Source organism: Pan paniscus, chromosome 17 (genome assembly GCF_029289425.2).
Source record: "Pan paniscus chromosome 17, NHGRI_mPanPan1-v2.0_pri, whole genome shotgun sequence".
Lineage (NCBI taxonomy): Eukaryota > Metazoa > Chordata > Mammalia > Primates > Hominidae > Pan > Pan paniscus.
The window spans coordinates 32,399,168-32,414,413 of record NC_073266.2 but is presented as its reverse complement, the minus strand read 5'-3'; the positions used below and the strand labels follow the sequence as shown (position 1 = coordinate 32,414,413).

At 39.4% G+C, this 15,246-nt stretch overlaps 1 protein-coding gene across 7 annotated transcripts in view; it reads right to left on the bottom strand.

Annotated features, from left to right (window-relative positions):
- L3MBTL4 (L3MBTL histone methyl-lysine binding protein 4) overlaps positions 1–15,246 on the bottom strand; it is a 476,247-nt gene that overhangs the window by 90,021 nt on the left and 370,980 nt on the right. For 2 of the 7 annotated variants that reach the window (XM_034943563.3, XM_063597295.1), the window contains one exon: positions 1,731–1,757. The exons of the other annotated variants lie outside the window; for them this stretch is intronic. In XM_034943563.3, coding sequence (XP_034799454.1) covers positions 1,731–1,757 — 27 coding nt within the window. The remainder of the gene's footprint in view (positions 1–1,730; positions 1,758–15,246) is intronic. 7 annotated transcript variants of the gene reach the window in all.

The following is a 15,246-nucleotide window of genomic DNA, read 5'->3' as shown; positions in this document are numbered from 1 at the left end:
CCACTATAGCTCATAAGCCTTGCATCCTTCTTTTCCTTCCTTTCTCCATTTTTCTGACTAGTGCTTGGAAAAGAAGAAAGCAAAAACAATAGTGGCTTTGCAGTTTGTATTATTAAAGTACATTTTCAGAAAAGTAACTTTGCACTAGATCATATACAGAGGGAACCCCATCAGGCTAACAGCAGACCGTTCAGCAGAAACCTTATGAGCCAAAAGGGATTGGGGGCCTACTTTCAGCACTCTTAAGTAAAAGATATTTCAACCAAGAATTTCATATCTCACCAAATTAAACTTCAAAGGCAAAGAAGAAATAAAATCTTTTCCATATAAGCAACTGCTAAGGAATTTGTTGCATCTAGACCAGCCTTACAAGAGATCCTTAAGGAAGGTGTATTAATCTGTTTTCACGTGGCTGATAAGGACATACCTGAGACTGGGCAATTTACAAAAGAAAGAAGTTTATTGGACTTACAGTTCCACATGGCTGGGGAGGCCTCATAATCACGGTGGAAGGCAAGGAGGAGCAAGTCACATCTTATGTGGATGGCAGCAGGCAAAGACGGTTTGTGCAGGGAATCTCCCATTTTTAAAATCATCAGACCTCGTGAGACTCACCATCATGAGAACAGCATAGGAAAGACCTGCCTCCATGACTCAGTCGCCTCCCACTGGGTCCCTCCCACAACATGTGGGAATTCAAGATGAGATTTGGGTAAGGACACAGCCAAACTACATCAGAAGCCTACACATGGAAATTAAAGAACAATATCTTCTACCACAAAAACACAGTTATGTACATAGCCCATAGACCCTAAAAAGCAACCACACAATAGGAACTACAAAGCAACCAGCTAACGACTTCGCAGTAGGATCAAAATCTCATATATCAATATTAACCCTGAATGCAAATAGTCTAAAACTCTCCACTTAAAAGGCACAGAGTTGCAAATTGGACAAAGAAACATGATAATTCCATCTGCTCTCTTCAAGAGGCCCATCTGACATATAATGACACCCACAGAATCAAAGTAAAGAGGTGGAGAAAGATCTATCATGCAAGCAGAAAACAAAAATAATATAAGAATAGCAGAGGTTGTTATTCCCATATTAGATAAAACAGACTTTAAACCAACAACAGTTAAAAAAAAGTGGATGGCAAAGTAGGGTATTACATAATGATAAAGAGTTCAAGTCAACTAGAAGACTTAGCTATCCTAAACACATATGCACCCAACACTGGGGCACCCAGATTCATAAAACAACTACTTCTAGACCTACAGAAAGACTTACACCATCCCACAATAGTACTGGAGGACTTTAACATGCCACTGACAGTGTTAGACAGATCATCAAGGCAGAAAACTAACAAATAAATTCTGGACTTGAATTTGATAGTTGACCAAGTAGACCTAATAGGCGTCTACAGAATACTCCACCAATCAAAACAGAATATGCATTATTCTCATTTGCACACAGAACACATTCCAAGATAAACTACATGATTGGCCATAAAGCAAGTCTCAATAAATTAAAAAAAATTAGTAATCATACCAACAGTACTCTCAGACCACGGTGGAATTAAAATAGAAATCAATACCAAGATCTCCCAAAACCACACATTACATGGAAATTAGAAAACTTGCTCCTGAATGACTTTTAGGTAAATAACAAAACTAAGGCAGAAGTAAAAAAAAGTCTTTGAAATAAATGAAAACAGAGACACAACTTACCCAAACCTCTGGGATGCAGCACAAGCACTGTGAAGAGAAAAGTTTATGACATAAACACTTACCTCAACAAGTTAGCAAGATCTCAAACTAACAATCTAATATCACATCTAGAGGAACTAGAAAAACAAGTATAAACTAACCCCAAAACTAGCAGAAGAAAAGAATTGACTAAAATCAGAGCAGAACTGAACAAAATTTAGACCCAAACATACATACAAAGAATCAACAAACCAAAAGTTAGTTATTTGAACAGATAAACAAGATTGATAGACAGCTAGCTAAATTAACAAAGAAACAGAAAATCCAAATAAGCACAATCAGAAATGACATAGATGACACTACAACCAATCCCATAGAAATAAAATAAAAAAAAATCCTCAGAGACTATTATGTGTGTATGCACACAATCTAGAAAATCTAGAGGAAACTGATATATTCCTGGAAACACATAACCTCCCCAGATTGAATCAGGAAGAAATTGAAACCTTGAGCAGACCAACATCTAGTCCCAAAATTGAACTGGTAATAAAAATCTTACCAACCAAAAAAAGCCCTGGAGCAGATGGATTCACAGCCAAATTCTACCAGATGTACAAAGAAGAGCTAGTACCAATCCTACAGAAGCAATTCCAAAAAATTGAGGAGGAGAGACTGATTCCTCCCTAACTGATTCTACATAGCCAGCATCACCCTGATACCAAAATCTGGCAAAAACACAATGAAAAAAAAAAGATTTCAGGCCAATATCCCTGATAAATATAGACACAAAAATCCTCAGCAAAATACTAGCAAACTGAATCCAGCAATACATCAAAAAGTTAATTCACCAGAATCAAGTAGGCTTCATTCCTGGGATGCAAGGTTGGTTCAACAAATGCAAATCAATAAATGTGATTCACAGAATAAACAGAATTAAAAACAAAAATCATATGATCACCTCAATAAATACAGAAAAAGCCTTTGATAAAATCCAACATCCTTTCATGTTAAAAACCCTCAACAGACTAGTCATCAAAGGAAAATACCTCAAAATAATAAAAGCCATCTGTGACAAACCCACAGCCAACATCTAAATGGGCGAAAGCTGGAAGCTGGAAGCATTCCTCTTGAGAACTGGAACAAGGCAAAGATGCCCACTCTCACCACTCCTATTTAACATAGTACTGGAAGTCCTAGCCAGAGCAATCAGGCAAGAGAAAGAAATAAAAGGCATCCAAATAGGAAAAGAATAAGTCAAATTATCTCTCTTTGCTGACAATACGATTCTACACCTAGAAAACCCTAAAGACTCTACCAAAAGCCTCCTAGAACAGGTAAACAACTTCAATAAAATTTCAGGATACAAAAACCAATGTAGAAAAATCAGTAGCATTTGTACACACCAATAATATTCAAGCTGAGAGCCAAATCATTTCAAATAGCTACAATAAAAATAAAATAGCTAGGAGTACCTAGGAGGTGAAAGATCTCTATAAAGAACTACAAAACACTGCTGAAGGAAATCATACATGATATAAACAAATGGAAAAACATTCCATGTTCATGGATTGGAAAAATTAGTATCATTAAAATGGCCATACTGCCCCAGGCAATTTACAGATTCAATGCTATCCCTATCAAACTACCAATGTCATTTTTCACAGAATTAAAAAATATAATTCTGAAATGTATTTGGAACCAAAAATAGCCCAAATAGCCAGAGTACCCTTAAGCAAAAAGAACAAAGCTGGAGGCATCACACTACCCAACTTCAAATTATACTGTAAGGCAACAGTAATCAGAATAGCATTGGCTGGGCATGGTGGCTCACATCTGTCATCCCAGCACTGTGGGAAGTCAAGGCAGGTGGCTCACTTAAGGTCAGGAGTTCAAGACCAGCCTGGCCAACATGATGAAACCCCGTCTCTACTAAAAATTAGCCGGGTGTGGTGGCGGGCACCTATAATTCCAGCTACTAGGGAAACTAAGGTGGGAGAATTGCTTGAACCCAGGAGGTGGAGGTTGCAGTGAGCCAAGATCACGCCACTGCACTCCAGCCTGGGCAACCGAGTAAGACTCCATCTCAAAAAAAAAAAAAAAATCCCAAACAGCATGGTACTGGTACAATGTATACCTCCAGCCATGTGATCTTCAACAAAGTCAACAGAAACAAGCAATGGGGAAAAGACTTTATTCAGTAAAGCTGGGATAGCTGACTAGCCATATGCAGAATGAAACTAGACCACTACATTTCACTATATGCAAAAATTAACTCAAGATGGATTAAAGATTTAAATGTAAAACCTCAGCATGGTGGTTCACACATGTAATTCCAGCACTTAGGGAGGCAGAGGTGAGGGGAGAGCTTGAGCCCAGGAGTTTGAGACTTGCCTGGGCAACAGAGGAAGACCCCGTTCTCCAAACAAAAGAAAAAAAAAGGCAAAATAGAAAAGAATCTTAGAAGAAGACCTAGGAAACACCATTTTCTGAATATTGGCCTTGAATTTGACTAAAAAGCAATTGCAATGAAAACAAAATCTGACAAGTGGGACCTAATTAAACTAAGAAGTTTCTGCACAGCAAAAGAAATTATCAATAGAGTAAACAGACAACCTACAAAATGGGAGAAAATATTCTCATACTGTGCATCCAACAAAGGTTTAATGTCCAGAATCTATAAGGAACTTAAACAAATCAACAAGCAAAAATCAAATAACCCCATTAAAAAGTAGGCAAAATGCATGAACAGACATTCCTCAATAGAAAACATACAAGTACCCATCAATAGTGGATTGGATAAAGAATATCTGGTACATATATATCATGGAATACTATGCAGCCATAAAAAATGAAATCATATCTTTTGCAACAACATGGATGCAGCTGGAGGCCATTATCTTAAGTGAATTAACACCAGAACAGAAGATCAAATACTGCATGTACATGGTTATAAGTGGGAGTTAAATATCACGTACTCATGGACATAAAGGTGGCAAAAATAGATACTGGAAACTAATAGAGGGAGGAGGGAGGAAAGGGGGCAAAGGTTGAAAAATGAACTATTGGGTGTTATGTTCACTACTTGGGTGATGGGATTATTCACACCCCAAACCTCAGCATCATGTAATATATCCGTATAACAAACCTGTACATGTAACCCTTGAATTGAAAATAAAGTTGAAATTATTTTGAAAAAGGGAAGTAACTGCACACAAAGCTCAATTTGTAATTGCATAGAGCACACCTATGCAATTCTCTCATGTTCTTTATTTGTTAATACAAATTTTTAACTGATCAGGATGTGAGCTAGCAAAATTCTATCGCAAAACATAGGTGAGAGTTCAGGAAGGCAGTAAATACAGGATATTGAGTATTATGAGGAAGAAATTACCCACAATACTCATGCCACTCAATTTGGCATAATAAGAGGCCAAACTTTTTTAAAAAAAATTATAAAGTGACATAGTGACAATGTGACATGGGAGGGCACTGGGTCAAAAGATGGATGCAAAGTTAATTATCTGTATCCCTTTCCTCTGGATAAAGAACTTGCGTAATCTGACTTCTCACCAAATCCTGTTCTCCCCTCATACTCTCCCACACTATGTCAGGGAAACGCTTTAGGACAATATAAAATCCTGGCTGATTTAGCTTTAGCATTTTCCTTTAAATAGAAACTGTAAAAACTAGTTACATTCACCATTCTGAAAAGCAATTAACCTTGTAGACTTTATAATGATAAAAATATTAATAAATTCACTGTGTAATTTTTACAATTTAAGAGCAAAGTTCCATAGTCTTTATAAATGGTTATACCCTCTATTATTACCTGTGCACAATAATTTCTAAAGTATATAACTTAGGGCAACTCAACAAAATCAATGCCTAATATTTTCAAAAATGCAAATATAATCTGACGCCAGTGTGCTCTCATATTTGCTATTTGAATAAAATTCAGTAGCTCCATGGGCTGCTGCTGTGAAGTGTATGACTTCCGTTTTTTAATGGAATTTTTTTTCTTCTTCTCTTAGGGAAATAGCATGGGTCTGAAATGAGTTCTGGAGAGAGGGAGACAAAGCTAAGGGGGGGAATTTTTTATTCCTCCCAGCTCATAATGGGAAAAATAGAATAAGAAGCAAATTTTGTTGTAGAATGTGTATTGATCTGTTCTTAATGTGCTACATATTGAAGAATTCTGGACATGTGATATCAACACAGTTTGTGATCCTGTTTTTCTCTGGCCTCAGGTCTCTGGGGAAGCCGATGTGAGAGGTGCTGGTGGCAGCTGCCGCCAGGTCAGTGCTAGGCTGCAAGAGCCTGTGATGTTGATGCATGGACACCTTCTCAGCCTGAGAGAGGCACATCCCGCAGAACTCCTTTTGCTAGTATTCCACACTGTGTCTTTAGTGTATGCTAGTCAACAGAACACAGAGCACCAAGCTAATTTGGTTGCCAGTCCAGAAGGATCCTGACTAAAATTCTGCCGACTCTGGGGCAATGAGATGCCGCTGAGGTCATGACAGTCTGCATGAATATCTCCATTCAAGAATAAGGCAGCAGGCCGGGCGCAGTGGCTTACGCCTGTAATCCCAGCACTTTCGGAGGCTGTGGTGGATGGATCACCCGAGGTCAGGAGTTCGAGACCAGCCTGGCCAACATGGTGAAACCCCCGTCTCTACTAAAAATACAAAAACTAGCCAGGCATGATGGCACATGCCTGTAATCTCAGCTACTCAAGAGGCTGAGGCAGGAGAATCGCTTGAACTTGGGGGGCGGAGGTTGCAGTGAGCTGAGATCCTGCCATTGCATTCCAGCCTGGGCAGCGCAGCAAGGCTCTGTCTCAAAAAAAAAAAAAAAAAATAGAAGAAACGAATAGGGCAGCAAGCTTGATTTGCTTTCCTTGGTAGCACAGATTCAGTGGATGAATGCGGCCCTTTCTTCAAAATGTCGGCAGTGGATTGGGCGTGTTCTGTGACTGTGGTGGAGACAATGACTGTGGCCCTGCGTGGAGCCACCACCTTCCTGTATTTGTGGGACTGTCTGAGGAGGTGGTGCCTGTGCTAAGGGAAGGTTTCCTCCTCGGAGTGGTGAGCTGTGTTCACGGACCCCGGCATCGTAAGAGCCTATTTTTCAGCATGGCGTTCACTACACTACCTTAAGAATTCTTGGCTTGGCAGGATGAGTGTTAATAGTGGGGGAGAACTGAAAGTGGCCATTGTGGGGCTGGAACAGATATCACAGAAAACACCAGAGGAGTCTTGTGGAATTTCCCATCAGTAGAGACTCTGTCTCATTCAACATTGATGGTGTGTCTTTGGCTATTGAGCTCTGAGGTGTTTCCTTTGCAGTTTCCCTAATACCGATTGTTCAGTGAGAACATTTCTACTTTAGAAATCGGTTTTTTGAAAAGCAACTGGAGGCAGCTCCAAAGGCTTTGTAAGAACTTAGAGAAATATTTAGTAATGACTAAAAATTTCCTTTAAGTCGACTTCATAAGCATTTTCTCTTTGATGTTTTGATTTTTAAATTATGAATATACATAGCTACTGATAGCATGCTACCAACTGGAAATTCCTATTAACTGGCATGGTCGCATGGATAAATACAATTTAAAGTGATGTTAAAACAATGGCTCTGAAGTTAAGTCTACAGAGTACTTTCTGAATCACAAAGCAATACAAATATGTTCAGCATTTTTCAGTATCAAATTAATTACACATTTTCAGAATATGGCAGTTTATATATAGCTAACTTTTAATAAAGAAATATATTGGATTGTAATAACTATGAATCAGTACTTACTCCCTGCCAGTTGCTGGCTACAGTGAACAGTGGGGCTTACTGCACTTCTACGCCTCTTGTGGAATAACAAATATCAGTCTTCAAACATTTAAGCAAATGAAAATAAAGGTCAAATATCCTTGTTTGCCCTTTGCAGCTGAAAGGGCAAGTTACACAATTCTTATGTATTTTTCCATCTAATCTTCTGAGGAAAGAAAGAGAATCTGAATTTACGTTTTGCAAATGGCTTACTTTTTCTTACTTTGCCAATAGTGGAGAATTTTCTGTTTCAAGACTCAGTGCGTTAGTAGGCTAATGGACATAAAGAATTCCAACACTGCTAGTTCTCAGGTAAAGAACAGGCCAACAAAATGGAAAATGTACTGCAGTGGACGAAATCGTGCTATACAAATGGAGTGCTGTAAATCCCTAAACTACAGTGCACACTTGTTGGCAAGGCAGAAACATTCACAATTCAGAGGATTCCAGCAGGACGTCCCGTTAATTTGTATTTCCCAGAACAAATTTATCATTTGGAAGAACAAGTCCAATAAACAAACGTGATTATCAACCAGTCCTTGTTCATTGTGTCTTTCTATTTTTAAATGGTAGAAGGAGTGTCATGCATTTCCAGCTAGTGTTGGCTCTTCACAATACATTATGCTAAGACAGCAAAATAATTTCTAATCTAGTTAGGTGTGTTAGTAAAGCATCTGCTTGCATAGCTAAAATACTAATTTGTGATGGCAATAAACATAGAGAAAGAGGCAAGGGACTTAGTTTCAGAAATGCTACAAAATTCACTCAGTACTGAGTTTCCACTGCAGGACTGGAACTGGGTTAGACTAAGAGGATGCGAAAATAAGTGAAGATTTCCTGCTTATAAGAATGTGAAAGTTGCTGGTACCAAAATGGAGTCACTTATGTCCAATCCTAACGAAATGGATACAGGAGGCCATGAAGGGAAGGCCCTCATGCACATTTGTCTGATAACTGGTACTATCACAAAAGGCTGCCAACACCACAACCTTCACAAAGGCCATCGCAACCTTGCACAAAGATTACTTCTATGAGGATGCCTGCTCATTAATGGCCTGTTCACTAGTAGACTGACTCACCCTTGTTATTAATACTTGTAGCCAAGGATAGTTGCTTCAAAACAACGAATGCAACTGCCCTCCTTTCCCCTTTAAAAACCTTGCCTTCGTTTGCCTCTCTGGTTGCGCCTATGGTCCACTGCAGCACGCGTATCCTAATGACAATTTCTTGCTATTCCCCAGTAAACTCTTTCTTTGGAGAGCTTGTCTCCCTCTGTTGTTATTTTAAGTTGATGGGAAGTTCACAGTCTAGTGGGCACATAAATGATATGTTCAATAAAGGCAGATGAACTAAATATGTGAAAAGTGACTGAAAAAAATCATGGCATGCAAATGCTTTTGCAAAGTCTAATTGACATGCTTGGGTTAAGTTCTATACTTCAGAATGTATAAAAGACATTTTTTGCCTGTTTTTGCCAGGTGCTAGCAAAAGAAGAGAGGTGTTGCTAGAAGAGAGGTGTTGACCTCTCTTCTGATGTTGCTCTTCAAGTCCCTCTGCTTCTTTCCTACCTGGGAGATAAAGGCTCTCAATGCTTTTGTGTGTTTGTCCATTCTTAGTGATAACATATTCCCCACTAAAGACTCTCTAAACTCCATCTTTACAGCACTGTAGATCTTAGTGTGCGAAACTGATGGACTGAGACACCTGACTCAGCCTGCATCGTCACAATTTTTTTTTTCTTGGCAAACAGATTGTCTCATACATTGCTGTCACTTAAGTCCCCCAAAGTGCCCACCGGCTCGCATTAGGAGGCAGTGCAGGATGGCAGTCCAGTACAGGCTCTGTAGTAAGACCTGGATTCAGTCCCTGGCTCCATCCCTGAGGTGTGGAGTCAGGGGTATGAAAGTCAATTCCTGTACCTTAGTTTCCTCTCTCTGTGAGAATATCAAATCAGATACTCCCTCCAGGGGTTTAGCACACTCAGTACTCTTACTGCCAGTGAATGGAACCACTTAGCAAACATCCTTCTTTTCCTCCCAGGCCCTCTGCCCTCGCCCCCGCCCCTTCCCTGATACTTCATTCCCCTCATCCTTTGGATCTGGGCCATGTCACTTTCCCAGAGACAGGTCCTGACCTCCCAGCCCTGTGCTGCCCTTGCCTGGCACTTATCTCAGCTGTAACCTCAAACAGATTAACGCTTCGCCACAGAGCTCCACGACAGCTCAGACCAGCGCTGCTCTTATTTACTGTGGTATGGCCTGTGCCTAGAATAATGCTGGGTATGTAAAGAATATGTGCTGGATGAACCCATGAATGATGCTGGGACCACAGACATGGTTCTGTGGAAATGCCGTAAGGCCCCTGCATGGCCAGGGAGGTGGCACCACGCAGCTGGGCTTCGGGCTCTTTTCCCTTTCCCTGAAGCTCAGCTTCCCTCTGCTTCACTTATAGGTTATTCCACATGAATCCACTGGAAGACACTAAAATACAGTTGAAAACACCTGGTTTTAAGACTTGTTCAGAGGAATTGCACCTTTAACCTCAGGAATCTGTGAGACAGTATGACTAGATACCTTAGCGCTGTCCATTTGGAGAAGCAAGTCAAATTTCATCTCATGCCTATTTTCAGTGACTAGTTATATCATCCTGAGTTACATATGAAAGAGAAACCATTTTAGTCATCCCAACTTCTCTTACGAATTTCCTAGATGTTCATGATGTTTAAAGATATTTTAACCTTTGGCACAATGAAGCCCCCCAAAGAAAATTTCTGACATTTTGGACATTCATTCTCTGATTAATTTATATTGTTAATGACATCTGATATTATGACCATGTTCACTTTGCTCAGACCTCATTATCTTTCAAATCACTAGGCTTAAAAGTTGTCAAGGCTGGGATAGAGGTGTAGGGTTCTATGCCCTGACCCTTAAGAGGTCATTGAACTGACCAGATATATTTGAAAGTAAGTTTTCTTCGATAGTATGTTAAAGGCACAGATTGATTGATTGATTGATTTTTTTGCTGGGGCAATCTAGACAGCTTGGTCAGCAAAGGTTTTTTATATTAAGGCTAAATAGAAAACAATGCTCAAACAAGAGTTACAACTTTGAAAACTTGTTATTCTCCAACCCTCATGTTAACAGAAGTGATTTTTAAAACGATCTTTTGATATAAAATACAATAAGGAAACAACTAAAAACCTCTGCAATTTAGCCAAGCACAAAGCATCATCTCACAGTGGTCCAGGGGGAGGGGTGCCCAGTGCCAGAGAAACAGTGACTGAGTTGGAACCCAGATTCTCAGACCCCCAGGGAAGGATCCTTCCACTATTATACTTCATGATATGTATGTGAATCACAGATGACTAAGCTTTTGTCCTCAGCCTCTTCTCTGTATACGGGACTTTGTGTTTATTTTTAAAACATACTAATATCAACTGTGAACCATAATCTAATCACTATGCAAGTGGCTATAAGGCGATGACCTCAAAGTTGCACTGGTCAGCCAGGCGGAAAGCGCCTCAGTGTTTCGGGGGGAGTGGTGGTTTCCTCTACTTTGTTTTAAAGCATGGATTTGGGTTGATATGTCCATATTTCATTAAACTAAAAGGAATCTGGGCTGTAAAATTCATTAACAGTGAGACAGCGATTCTGTCATTTCCAAGAAGAAATTTCTGGCCAAGCAGAAAGGCATTCTTCTTAAGAAAAAAGAGACTGTCATTAAACAAACAAGCATGTCAGAGACACTGAAATGGCTTTGCCTTCAGACTTCAACGCCAATCTATTCAGCACAAAGCAAAATTCTCAAAGTTTCGGCAGAAGTTTGCTTTTTGTTTGAGCAAGAACTCAGCAGTAGTCAGACAGGAAGCAAAAGTCACTGCATCCTGAGCACACACACCACATGGGCCCCTGCTAGGCACGAGGCACTGGGCAGGAGGCTCCCTCTGAAGTGTTATTAGCCTACTTCCAATGAATTTATGGAGAAATGTCTCAGTGCCTTTATATATAGCGTGCCTTATTTTTAATGCTCTTTCTTATCCACTCAACTGCTTTGAGAGGTAGAGAAAGGCTCTCTATGCGACAGGCAAGGAGACTCAGGCCCACCCCCAGGGCTCAGCCACAAAGCGAGTTTGTGGCTGGGCTTAAAGTCAGGTCTCCTACCCCACTTCTAGTGGCACTTTCCGTGAAACCACACAGTCAGTTAACTCCGTGGGTGTCCTGATGAAATGGTAGGCCATGGGGGAAAAGCTCTGGATTTGCAGAGTTCACTCTAAGCTGCAACTCTGTCATTATTGAGCTGTGTGACGTTGGGTAAATCACCTGCTCTGCAGATCAAGCGCCTCAACAGTAAAACAGAAACCACAATCTTTCAGAGGAACAATGGGACAGACATGAAAGTAATTTATAAATGAAAACTGCTAGATGAACATATTGTTATTATCAGTATTACTATCATAGTGAACATATTAAGAAAACAGTTATTTGATGCCACTGCTAATTTTTCTTTTCTTTCTTTCTTTTTCTTTCTTTTTTTTTTAAGATGGAATCTCGCTCTCTCATCCAGGCTGGAGTGCAGTGGCACAATATTGGTTCACTGCAACCTCCGCCTCCCAGGCTCAAGCGATTCTCCTGCCTCAGCCTCTCGAGTATCTGGGATTACAGGCATGCCACCACGCCCAGCTAATTTTTGTATTTTTAGTAGAGATGGGTTTTTGCCATGTTGGCCAGGCTGGTCTCAAACTCCTGACCTAAGGTGATCGTGATCTGCCTGCCTTGGGCTCCCAAAGTGCTAGGATTACAGGCATGGGCCATCGCGCCTGGCCAAAAGTATGTTTTTCATAATAACAGAATAAAAACTAGGCAAGAGTGTATAACAGTCTATCACCACTGGGGAAAATTGTTTTTTATTTTTTAATTATCTCTTTCTAAAGGCAAATAAAAGAGAAAAATGTCATCAAAATACCTATATCTTAAAAACTCAGGAAACTTCTCTCTCTTTTTAGTTTCTACTTTCTTTAAATACTTGTTGTTTACTTTATTAATTTTTTTGTGATTATTTTATAATCTGACTTCTTTTGCACCTCAAAATCATTGAAAACTTGGCAATCAAAATGTGAAGAAAAAAATGCATCAACTAAAAAGTATTCAAAAAAAGAAAACAAATCAACAATGAAAAACATTAAAAAATAATGAACGAGGGAGAACCATGTAAATAATAGAAGAAAGAGTTGTCTGTGCTAATAAATAAAGTCCATGACATAAATGATACACGGTGTACCCCCACAAGGCAGCAGTAACCATAGCAACAAGACAAGCAGTGTACTCAGAGTGACTCAACCAAATACTTAACATATATCAGGTATAGTTCCTAAGCCTATTTTCATATGGTATTGAAATATTTTATGCCCCTTCCTTATCTAAAATTGCTCATAATAGCTATTCCTTTAATTTATAAAGAGAGAAAAATTTCTTGTGTCTCTTAACTTTTGTAATAATCAACATGACTTAACTCAAGTATGCTGGAACCAGCAACAACTCTCATTTTCTAGTTCTCAGTAATGAATTTCAGTTGAACTGAAATAGATTGTCCAATGATACGTGTGGGAATCAAGACATCAAATCCTGATTCTTCTCCTTAGACATAAGGTGCTTGGCATTACTATTTATAAGTTTTATCTCTTAGAAATTTAATGAAATGTCAAAATAGCAGTGCTGTCTGGGTAGAGAATCCCAGGGCAATCTTTGTCTGAAGGTTTTTAAGAAAAGGAATTCCACGGCCTCATTCTCTACATTGCTCCAGTACCCTGAACCTTCTACCTAACACTTTTGCTGCATCCTTTAGAACAAGCCTTGAATTGTTTCTCATTGTCTGTGTCTTTATGGAGTATAAATCCCAGGTTTAGAAAACTTTTTCGTACAAAACAGGCCTGTCTCCCCAAGGAGACTATGAATCAGGGAAGTTTTTGTTTGTTTTTGTTGTTTTTTTTTTCAAGTCCACAGTACCTATAATCAAGAGAAAAAGTGTCTCACACTATCAATCTGATGGAGGGATGCAGGGGCTTTCTCTCTTTGATCCAAGGTATATTTGAAGGTAAAGGTTCTTTGCTCTGGCCTGGGGACATTTCCCTTTAGCACTGCAATTAGAGACAAAGAAGACAAAGCCTGGCAGTGCTGTGGGAGGAATGATGAATAAAGGAGAGAACTGCTTTACTTTGGGGGGCATCCTCTACACCCATAAATAATCCGTACATGTTCATAGACTCTAAGGATGGAAATGCCACATCTTTCAAAGCCAACATGCATGTTAATCTGATACCGGGAATAAGGTGAAGTTATTACAATTCCCTATCACCTTGCCTGGAATGGTGAGCCTGGAATCCAAGAATCTTAGAAGCCAGTTTTGGCTCCTGAGAAAAATACTGTGCAGTGTTGGAACACAAAGGTGCAATTATTCCAGTAATAAGATCTGCTTCTCCGGTTGTCTCTGGGCTGTCCACTCTCCCACAGCTCTGGACAGTCAATAGCCAAGGACCCTCCGCTGACGGCAGGTGTCAGATCACTATTCCAGCAGCAGTGTCAGAGGGACTGATTATGCATCTAGTCTGGAGTGATGTGGAAAGGTGAAGCTGCATTCTATTATAACCAGAGACAGTGTCAGTATGGAGAAGAGGATGTGTCAGAGACAGACTCCAGTTCGAGAGGGTTATTTCTGGAATACTCCAAGGAAGCCTCTGGCGTGGCTGCCCACATGCACCAGACTTGTTGCTGTGGAATGTGGTGTTCAGAGTTGTCACTCCCTCAAGCCTTGTACCTAAAAATAAGTATCTGCGTATTAAAGCAGGTTTATTTTTACTCAGACTTTCTTATTCTTGCAGTATAACTTTTCTTCACACTTACAATTTCAAAATATTTTGTCAATAATGTTTATAATTCTTAAAAATCCATAAATCATAATCCATAAACCTCAAACCAAAGTCTTGTATTCCAGCAAGAAAACTGACTTTCTCATTTTCATGTACTTCTGGAATTTGATAAGAAAAAATTTTGTATGAAAAGAAGGGCAAATGGATTTTTTTGAAGGATAATACAGAATATATTAAAAACCAAGCTAAAAAAAAAGCCCGATATCCTAGAAAGGAGACTAAGAGGGCACCCAGACCCCTCCACTCAGTTCCAAGAATCTTCTTCTCACTTAAAGCCTCATTGGCTGCTGTGATGACGCTTCTAGCAGACCTGTGAGTGGAGGTGTTTCAGAAGATCTGTCAGGGAAACAAATTAATCATTTCAATCTTAGCACCTCCAAGCCTCTAATGGCAGCTGGTGTCTAACCTGGGATAAAGTTCTCTAGTATTTATTTTTTCTAAGTGAAGTAAGGCTAAAAGGTATCCATTGTAATGAGAAACTGACTACATTCTATTCTATCTTGTAAGCTTTTGTTATTAATATTTTAATTGACATCTAAAGAAAGTAGTAGAGTGCTGCAGGAGAGTATTATCATTAATAGATGCAATATCTGTGTTCCATAAGAACCAGTATCTTGTTTATGTTGTCTTACAACTCTATTGTCATTTATAATAGATATTTAATTTTTTCTAGGCTAAAATGGAGAATATTCATTACATACTCTCATTATGCCATGAGTTTCTTTTTCTTAATTGTCAGAATAGCATCCTTGAGCAATGTGGTTATCCAGCTCCTTCCCTTAGAATGATCGT